This window comes from Pollicipes pollicipes, unplaced genomic scaffold, assembly GCF_011947565.3.
Source record: "Pollicipes pollicipes isolate AB1234 unplaced genomic scaffold, Ppol_2.1 Scaffold_4740;HRSCAF=5597_pilon_pilon_pilon, whole genome shotgun sequence".
NCBI lineage: Eukaryota > Metazoa > Arthropoda > Thecostraca > Pollicipedomorpha > Pollicipedidae > Pollicipes > Pollicipes pollicipes.
The window spans coordinates 31,026,270-31,036,245 of NW_023596545.1; the positions used below are offsets into that span (position 1 = coordinate 31,026,270).

Consider the following 9,976-nt stretch of genomic DNA (forward strand, 5'->3'; position numbering starts at 1 on the left):
CCTGCTTCGATACGTTCCGAATGAGATCATGGGTTATGCACGGTCCACACCGTTGTGTGTTTAGGTGTGCGGTGCGTTTTTGGCTCTTTGAATTACCATCCAAAGTAGAGGCAGGCAAGTGAACGTAAGTGAACTTGGTGCGACAACTGGGCAAGCACGTCACCACTTTTGCTGCTGCCGGAACTCAAAGCAGCAGCGGGCAGTAAACATGCGCTGTGACTCTGGGACGCGCGGCTGCCGAAGAGGTGGCTCCGGCGCTGCTGCGTCCCCGTGCCGGTACCGCGTACGCGCCTCAGTATGGCCCACGGCAACCTGAGCAGATTCGTGTTCCACGTTCTACAGCGCGCGCGCGGCAGGTGGGACGGGTTGGCCATGTCGCTTCCGAATGCGAGGAGCACAGCTCCGGTGAGGTCTTCCCCTGGGTCAGCGGGCATTGATCTGGCAGGCGAGCACGGGCCCGGGTAGTGGGGCCCAAGGAATGCGAGTACCTTCCGGTAATGTAATGGAATGCATCTGACTGCCGTAGTTCGTGCAGTCTCGTGTAGGTCCTCCGTGGAACGAGCGGTCGGGTTCATTTGTTCCTGTCAGCTCAACAGCGTGCTCCCGTTGGATAGAAGCATTGCTCACACTAGAGCTGAGGATTGATATGCTGCCATCATGAAATAATGGGTTGCCATTCTGCATCTCATAGAGGATATAAGGCAGTGAATTTGGAAGTGTATCTCAACCTTCACGCTTTGATGTGATGACTTGTGGGCTGGTAACGTTCGATACCTGAATTCTCAAAGTACTTTCCTCGTTCATGAAAACCCCTCAAAATGTCGCGGATGTGCCGCGCTGCTGTTCCAATCAGGCCGACCTCTGTAAGGTCCCGTGCCTCCGCCGGAGAAGGACTGATGAGCCCTGCCGTCCCGGCAGCGGCGCTCGCTGCCGCTGACGCGCTGCCGCCGCCGGCATGGGCCGGCCTGGCTCGGACACGGTGGAGCCCATAGCGGGTGTGTCCCGAACACTACCGGGTGGTGGTGATCTCGTACAGCGCCGAGGGCGTGCTGTTCTCCAACCGCAGCCAGTACCCGTACTTCTTCAGAACCATCGGCGAAAACAAACAGTTCAGGTGGGTGATCGGCTACGTGTCTCTCGTGCTGTGTCACCTGCTCGACAGGAGGTCCCACCCGGCTGCTGTGTCTGGAGCTGCTGGGAGAGATGGGCGGGAGGTCTCACCCAGCCTGCTGTGTCTGGAACTGCTGGGTGTGATGGGCAGGAGGTCCCACCCGGCTGCTGTGTCTGGAGCTGCTGGGAGAGATGGGCAGGAGGTCCCACCCGGCTGCTGTGTCTGGAGCTGCTGGGAGAGATGGGCAGGAGGTTCCACCCGGCTGCTGTGTCTGGCGCTGCTGGGAGGGATGGGCAGGAGGTCCCACCGTGCTTCCGCCCGGAACGGTGAGAGGGATAGGCAGGTGATTCCAACTGGCTGCTGTCTGGAGCTGCCGGCAATATAAGGTAAAGGTTGGGGTCCTCTGAGGTGCAGTTGTTGCTTTCCCTGCCGAATTGGCCTTTGATTATCAGGGGAGGAAACTGACAGTCATTGTATCCCCGAGGACAACTAAACAAAAATTACTTTTTTGGTAACGGTCTCTTCTCTCCCCCCCCCCCCCCGCCCCCCCCCCCCCCCCCCCCCCCCCCCCCCCCCCCCCCCCACCCTCTCTCTCTCCTCCTCTCTCTCTCTCTCTCTACTCTGCTCTCTCTCTCTCTCTCTCTCCTCTCTCTCTCTCTCTCTCTCCTCTCTCTCTCCTCTCTCTCTCCTCTTCTCTCTCCTCTCTCTCTCTCTCGCTCTCTCTTTCCTCTCTCTCTCCTCTCTCTCTTCTCTCTCTCTCTCTCTCTCTCTCCTCTCTCTCTCTCCCCTCCCTCCCTCTCTTCCCTCTCTCTCTCTCTTCCAATCGTTGACCTTAACCCGGGCAGCGAATTTTTTAAAAAAAATACGTTCCGAAGCTCTTGACTCATCTTAACTATTGTCCGCCCTGCCAACGCTGCACTGGCCTGCAAGATGCTTCCTGCTGTATGTCTGGCTAACCAAACGTCGTTCCTGTAAATCAATGCGTAAATGCTGGGGAATGCTTCGATCCATTGCAGCCGCGCTTTTCACTCCCGAATCTGGGTCAGAGCACGAGGACTAGTAATATACACTCCGGTGCATACGTGCGCCATTAAGCGTTTTTCGCGGCGACACCCACGCCGCCTGATGGACGCTGAGAGGTCGCGTACTGGGGATACATTTTCGGGAATGAGAGCCGCGTGCCGGACAGCGCGCCGGCGGCTGCAATCAGAGCCCGCGCGCACCGGCGTGTGCCGCATACCAATGCCGGTCCAGGAGGGGATCCGAGCCGGAACCGAGTCGCCACCCTCGCGCGGCGGCGCTGTTGTGTGTCCGGTGGTGTCTCCAGCTGCCGTTCAGGGACGTCACTGGCCACCGTCCGGCGTTCATTGCTGCCAGGGGCGTTGAGCGGTCCCGGGAAGCCAGGCGCGGCGTCACAACACAGCTCATGTATTTAGCTGATGTATTAGAGTTACATCTCGCTGCCCGATAATTTTAGAAGGAAGACCCCAGTTGCATTCCGGTTTAACGGTGGACGATAGTCGTTGTTCGCATCAGCCCAGTAAGCGATGACTGGTTTCCAGATTTGTCTACAAGCAGCTGCTCCATCAGCTCCAGTGGAAGCGGGTGGCGTCGCTGACCGAGGCGGGTCAGAAGTACACCGAGTACATCTCCATCATGCACGACATGCTGCAGGGGTCGGGCGTCACCTTCATCGCCAACAGAAAGATTCCTCGGGACAAGGAGAACATGGAGCCGGTGAGAGGCCTCGCGCTGCGCGACTCCGTGCGCCGTTGGCCCCGGCCCCAGCCACGACGCCGCTCTGGCAGGCCAGGCTTGACTGAAAGCGCGGCAGATTGGCACGCCAGCACGCCGCGCCGAATTATGCAAAACGGGCAGGCACTGCACAGGACGAGGTGTGATGTTTTGTCAGCAATGCCCGTAGCACTGCGCGGGCTGCATCGATCGCGCAGTCCCGCCTCGTGCCGGTGGCATTTGGGGGCGCTCGTGGGAGTTCTGTGCTTAGCGCTGCGCCTGTGCATCGCGTCCAGGTCCGTATTTATAGCGTAAGCGCCGATCCAGACCCCAACGACGCAGTGGGATAAGCCGGTGCCGTCCGCCCCACTGTCGCGGCCGCTGCCCACATGGTCCAGCGGCCCGGAGGCCACTGCTGACCTCTGCCGGCCTTCTGCGGCCCGCGGCAGGCCTGCTACGCTTGCTCAGGTGTCGGCTGGGGCTGAGGGGTGATTAATTGTGTTTTTTGGTGTCTGTTCATGATGATGGTCTCTACTCTGCCAGCTTATTTGGAACTGGCTTTTTTCATTTCCCGTTTTTCCAGGAGCATGTATCTGCGTGTAGACCTGGTCAGAAACAATGCTCTCCCGAAAATTACAGAACACTAGAATACATACAATTTTTTCCATTCATGTTGTTAACGTTCCAATAATCGTGTTAGTAAACCACTATCATGATTATGCGTGCACGTCTGTGGACATTTATCTTTGTGACCGAGAACAGTGTCTGTGCTGACCGTGGACGAACTGTCGGCGACGCCGCCGTCGATGCCGCGAGCGCCGACTCTCGGGGGCCGCCGGCGAGCGCCGGGCGGGCTCGGTCGGCCGCCGGCGGGCGCCGAGCGGGCTCGGTCAGCCGCCGCCGAGCGCCGGGCGGGCTCGGTCGGCCGCCGCCGAGCGCCGGGCGAGCTCGGTCGGCCGCCGCTGAGCGCCGCTGCTGGGGACGATTGGCTGCTCCGGTCTGGCTTCCTGGCGGCCGCCGGTAGCCGGGCGGATCGCCTGCCTCGCCGACCCACCGAGCGCGCACGCCCGCATGCGGCTACACTGACGGCGGCGGGACGGGGGAGACGTCACAGACAGGAGGCGCACGGCACGCAAGTGAAAGCCGCCAGCTGACCAATGGTCCCTGGCCTATACCCGGGTCACTGGACCGTCCTTGCCGGGCGCTGCGTCCCGCGCCCGCCAGGCCAGGCCCTGCTGTTGGCTGTGCTGTCCTGCAGCTGACGACATGCTGTGTTCCAGTACCTGACGGATCTGCGAGAGAAGAACGCGAGGATCATCATCGCTGACCTGTACGAAATCGTCGCCCGAGCCGTCATATGCGAGGCCTATCGCAAGAACATGACTGCCAGACAGGTGGGCCGCTTCAGGGTTACGTGCGTTCCCTTGCCTTGAGCCGTTTCATGATTACTTGTAGTTCTCTGATGCCCTGAGCCGTTTTGGGGGCTATGTGCGGTTCCCTGGTGTTTTGGGCCGTTCAGGGTTGCGTGTGGGTCCCTGATGTCTTGGGCCGTTTCAGAGCTACGTATGCGTTCCTGACGCCTGGGGCCATTTCAGGGCTACGTATGGTTCCTGCCGGCGTGGTTTTCACCTGACTGGTACAACCAAACCAATGGCAAGAACTTCACGTGTAAACCTGATGAAATGATGCAGGTAAGTGGGCATTGTATTTCCTTTGTGCGTTGACAGCAGCGAATCTAAGAATAGATTGCGCCGCTGCGTCCTTGAACGCAGACGAAATTGTGCAAAAATTGAATAAGATGAAGTTAAAAGAAGAATAGGTTTGAATCAGCACTTCACGAGTCCCCAACGACGCACGTGCTGCCTATTTCACATTTGTTCGTCAACTTCCGCTGCCATGACGGACATAGCCCCTGGACAGCGTGGGACACGAGCAGCAATGTTCCCGGAACGTTAACACGTTCCCAGGTGACCGGTTGGTCACCTACCCTTCGCTCGGGGGGAGGGGTCAGTTTGACCCCCTGAGACCTCAGAAAGTGAACGAGCTAGAGACACCGAATTCACGGGGTGTGTTAACCCGTACGTGAACTCACTTAGGTCCGTGTTTGAGGCTTGTAGGTCATGACTTTCGGTTCGAACAAGGACAAACAAGGTCAAATTGTAGGCTGATTTTCAAGGTACCCCTAGAACCTAGATAATTGATCTAAGCGAAAGGTAGCATGCTCATATAAGGTCAGTGTTTGACCCTTTGAAGGCCATGGTGACCAAAATCGTACAAGACTATTCTGAGGTTTTGCCTTGGGGCTTGCATTTGAATGAGCAACAAAAATTACGTTAGGCAGTATGCTCTTAAAAGCAAAATATTGACCTGGGTTATTTGAGGCCACTGACCTATTTTGATGTTTAAGAAGTCTGTGGAAGATAATGCGGTTCCTGTTATCAGTGCATTCGAAATAAACACCGGAAACCTCCTCATACAGTAAGCCCTAAATAAATAAAACAGATTGGTGCTGATCATGGTCTGATCTTCATAGCCACCCTAGATCAATACAATTTGTTCATTCGATTGTTGCGTTGTCTAAGAAAGTATAAAAAAATGTATGGCTTCGTCTAGCACACTCTTCTCGCATCAGATTAAACGATTTCCTAGAAATTGACTTCCCTGAAACTATGGCCTGACTTTGACCCGCCACGGGTCAGCGACCTCACAAGGTACCTCGAAATTTTTGATACCACATGATCCGCTATTAAATTGTCTGCAGCTATGCAAAATTTAGCACGGCTGCGCCGTGCCGTTTGGAAACCATTCTGGAAAAGTCATCGGAGGCGTCAATTTGACCCCCACTCAAGCGCGTGTTAAGAGAAAAGGACGAACAGAAAGGCGAAGCGTAAATGGCAATAATATTCCGTAGCTTTCTACGCATTTAAAAAGGGCCTTGTGGTTGAGCTCAGTCCCTTATGAACCCCACGCATTCTGGTCGGACTAGCGAGCTGCTCACCCCCGTTAGACGAGCGTACTGCTCGCCCTCGTCGGACGAGCGAGCCGTTCACCCTCGTTAGGCGAGCGTACTGCTCGCCCTCGTCGGACGAGCGAGCCGTTCACCCTCGTTAGACGAGCGTATTGCTCGCCCTCGTCGAACGAGTGAGCCGTTCACCCTCGTTAGGCGAGCGTTCCGCTCAGCGTCGTCGGACGAGCAGCCTCACAGGTACCCCTCTCATTCCTCGAAGGATGCGCTTATTAGAACCAAGTGAGGACATCAAATAGCCTGCGTGAAGCTGCATCATGTGGCTATGATTGATTTCTTTCTTCAGGGCTGTTATGCTGTTACACAGAAGAAAGTTGCGCTTGATTTAAGCAAGTTGCAAAAGCTGCGTAGACGATTCAGCCCTCGGCGCACTGAATATCCCAAATCTTGGATCACCGGTAACAGCGGCGACCGGTGTGACATGCGACATGTGAAATCGGGTCACACAACACGTAAAATTGGGCCATGCAGTGTGTGAAATCAGGTCGTACGGCGTGTTAGATCGGGTCATACGGCGCACAGCACCCACGCTATTTCTGGAATTACGGATTTTGCGAAAAGAAAACAGCCTTAGCAACCCATCAACCTTATGACGCTTGTTAAGCTGCATTATTTTTGTGACGGTCATCGTGATATCTTTAATGGGCCGTGAGATAGGCCATGCGAGTTTTCGAAAGATAAAACAGGCTTCCTATTACACAAATATTTACTTTCACGCGCACATGAACTAGCCTGCCACGGATTGACCTAGCAAACTACACTCGTAGAACTGCACCATGACGTTTTACGATAAGATATAGCGAATGTTAGTGGAAAAGTCAGTTAGTGGGGATTCCACTGCAGACGTACGGGCGCTTGAACATAATGTGGTGTGGCTTGTTGTGCAATGTGTTGGGGACCGATGTAGGGGACGGGGAGAATAAAATACTGCGTTTTGGGTTGCGTGGTGGGCTGACCCCGAGAGAGGCGACACACCGAAGCTGCTGTCCTTGTGTGGCGCAGAGGAGCCGGAGGGAGGCTGCAGTCCGTGTGTGGCGCGGAGGAGCGGAGGGAGGCTGCTGTCCTTGTGTGGCGCGGAGGAGCCGGAGGGAGGCTGCTATTCGTGTGTGGTGCGGAGGAGCCGGAAGGAGACTGTAGTCTGTGTGTGGCGCGGAGGAGCCAGAGGAGGCTGCAGTCTGTGTGTGGAGAGAGGTCACAGTCCGTGTGTGGCGCAGAGGAGCTGGAGGGAGACTGTAGTCGGTGTGTGGCGCGGAGGAGCTGGAGGGAGACTGTAGTCGGTGTGTGGCGCGGAGGAGCCGGAAGGAGACTGTAGTCTGTGTGTGGCGCGGAGGAGCCAGAGGAGGCTGCAGTCTGTGTGTGGAGAGAGGCTGCAGTCCGTGTGTGGCGCGGAGGAGCTGGAGTGAGGCTGCAGTAGCGCGGAGAAGGTAGAGGGAGGCTGCGGTCTGCGTGTGGCGCGGGGGAGCAGGAGAGAAGTGACCGGTGACTCACGGCTCTCGGCAGGCGCTTGATGGACACCTGGCTCTCTCTCACGCCTACTTCGCCAACGACTCGGACATCATGCAAGAGGGCATCACGGTTGGCCAGTGGCGGCAGCAGTACCGCCGTCTCTGTGCCGAGGTGAGTTTGCGGCAGCAGTATCGCCGTCTCTGTGTTAAAGTGAGCTTGCTGCGGTAGTACCGCAGTCTCTGCGCCGAGATGAATTTGTGGCAGCAGTACCGCCGTCTCTGTGTGGAGGTGAGTTTGCGGCAACAGTGCCGTCGTCTCTGTGTTAAAGTGAGCTTGCGGCGGTAGTACCGCTGTCTCTGCGCCGAGATGAATTTGTGGCAGCAGTACCGCCGTCTCTGTGCCGAGGCGAGTTTGCGGCAACAGTGCCGTCGTCTCTGCGTAGAGGTGAGTTTGCGGCAGCAGTACCGTCGTCTCTGTGTGGATGTGATTTTGCGGCAGCAGTACCGCCGTCTCTGTGCCGAGGTGAGTTTGCGGCAACAGTGCCGTCGTCTCTGCGTGGAGGTGAGTTTGCAGCAGCAGTACCGCCGTCTCTGTGTGGAGGTGAGTTTGCGGCAGCAGTACCGCCGTCTCTGTGTGGAGGTGAGTTTACGGCAGCAGCACCAACGTCCCTGTGTGGAGGTGTGTGTTTGCGGCAACAGTACCGCCGTCTCTGTGTCAAGTGAGCTTGCGGCAGTAGTACCATGAACTGTCTCTGCGCCGACGATGAATTTGTAGCGCAGCAGTACCGTCGTCTCTGTGTGGAGGTGAGTTTGCGGCAGCAGGTATCACCGTCCCTGTGTGGAGGTGTGTGTTTGCGGCACAGTACCGTCGTCTCTGCGCCGAGCTGAGTTTGCGGCAGCAGTACCGTCGTCTCTGCGTCAAGACGAGCTTACGGGTGGGCGTGTGAATCGATACTGCGTGCAGCGACCCGGCCTGATGCACTTGGTCTAGCACACAGCCGTGCATTATAGTATAACGTTGTCATGGCATGTTTATGCTCTGTTCGAGATGATAAATCCCCTTTGCGCTCATTTGTGAAGCAATTTGTTGTCGAAATCTTGCTATAATCGGCAATGCACGTACTCAGCCTGTACTAATGCACACACTGTTTACGCCCCTAGTCATTGCCGTGTCGTGAAAGTAGCTGGTCGATCACGCATGTTTACATATCCTGTGGTTTGGATGACAGCTGTCCAGCCATTCTGATCATCGTCATTTTGTGATGCCCAGTCGTCCAGCGCTGTTGGAGGATGTACTCCAGCACGTTCTCCCATCGGCAGTTCCCGGTGGACGAGTCAGACTACGCCGGCTACGCTTACGACGCGGTCTGGACGTATGCCTTTGCGCTGGACAAGCTGTTGAGGGAGAAGCCGTCCCGGTTTCAGGACTTCCACACGGTACCCACCACCGCGTGAGTGTCACTCCGGTCTCTGTGCTGGGCGACTCGAGCACGCTCGTGGCGGTCGTGCCTGCTCGTGGCGGCCGCGCCTGCTCGTGGCGGCCGTGCCTGCTCGTGGCGGTCGTGCCTGCTCGTGGGGGTCGTGCCTGCTCGTGGTGGTCGTGCCTGCTCGTGGCGGTCGTGCCTGCTCGTGGCGGTCGTGCCTGCTCGTGGCGGCCGTGCCTGCTCGTGGCGGCCGTGCCTGCCCGTGGCGGCCGTGCCTGCTCGTGGTGGTCGTGCCTGCTCGCCGACCGGTCGACCGGTGCCGCTCTTACCCTGTGTGGAGCTCTGCTCCACTGGACGGCCGCCCTGTGACAGGTGAGCCGGACAGCGAACCGCACCCGTGACAAATCAGATGATCAAGTGAACTCAGAAGGATATGGACTGAATCATTCGCGAGGCGATATCATCAACGTGACTATCAGCAATCAAAACAAGTGCGAGGCAAACCCCGCAGGAGCCCCGTCAGAGGCCAGAATGTGAAACTACGCTCATCGCTTTTAGATGCCATCCTAAAATCGATCGAGACCATCACAGATCGAGACAGAAAAACTCTCATTAGAGCAAAATGACAACGAAATCCGATGAGTTTCAAAAAATGCTGCGTTTTATGGACTCGGATGTTCTGATTCGGCGTTGCTGATGCTACAGGCAGGGTAAAGTTTCTCCGCATTGTCAGTCGGCTCTTTCTCTTGGCGAGCCGGTCATTTCCGCCTTCGCTACGGGAGAGGATGGTAGGGTCCTTCTGGGGTTTCGGTCATAGTTTGGATGGTGGTAACTTGAATACCAGTGCCAAAGTGCCTATGATGTCGCGTTCTTGCATAGAGTTGAAGTGTGCAACACTGGTGCTCATCAATCAAGCCCAGCATGCCACAATCGCGCTGAATATCTCTGTCACACAGACCACAGTTGACGTCATACGGGCACACAGTTGACGTCATAACGGACACACAGGTGATGCCATACGGACTAAAGCGAACGTCATAACCGACCACAGACGATGTCGCACCGGTGGCAGGCAACATCACATGGACACCAGATGATATGATACGACCACAGATAACGTCAAACGGACCGCAGACAAGCCATCCGCGCCCCATGTTATCAGCATCACGGCATGTCGTTATTTGCTGAACGACAGGGCGTAATCAAAGAGGCGATTTCTTCCGCGTGATTCTTGCCT

The 9,976-nt window shown here is 56.6% G+C and overlaps 1 protein-coding gene across 1 annotated transcript; it reads left to right on the top strand.

Moving 5' to 3' along the window:
* Positions 1 to 372: 372 nt before the first annotated feature.
* LOC119098188 (gamma-aminobutyric acid type B receptor subunit 2) lies at positions 373 to 8,770 on the top strand. The gene is made up of 7 exons (XM_037221114.1): positions 373 to 405; positions 993 to 1,114; positions 2,674 to 2,848; positions 4,126 to 4,239; positions 4,441 to 4,536; positions 7,371 to 7,487; positions 8,636 to 8,770. Exons 1-7 carry the CDS (start codon positions 373 to 375, stop codon positions 8,768 to 8,770), a joined length of 792 nt encoding a protein of 263 aa, XP_037077009.1.
* Positions 8,771 to 9,976: the final 1,206 nt, after the last annotated feature.

Coding starts and splice junctions, on each gene's coding strand:
- LOC119098188 (XM_037221114.1), top strand. CDS start 373: ATGTCGCTTCCGAATGCGAGGAGCACAGCTCCG. Junction 1,115..2,673: donor GGCGAAAACAAACAGTTCAG/GTGGGTGATCGG, acceptor ACTGGTTTCCAG/ATTTGTCTACAAGCAGCTGC. Junction 2,849..4,125: donor ACAAGGAGAACATGGAGCCG/GTGAGAGGCCTC, acceptor GCTGTGTTCCAG/TACCTGACGGATCTGCGAGA.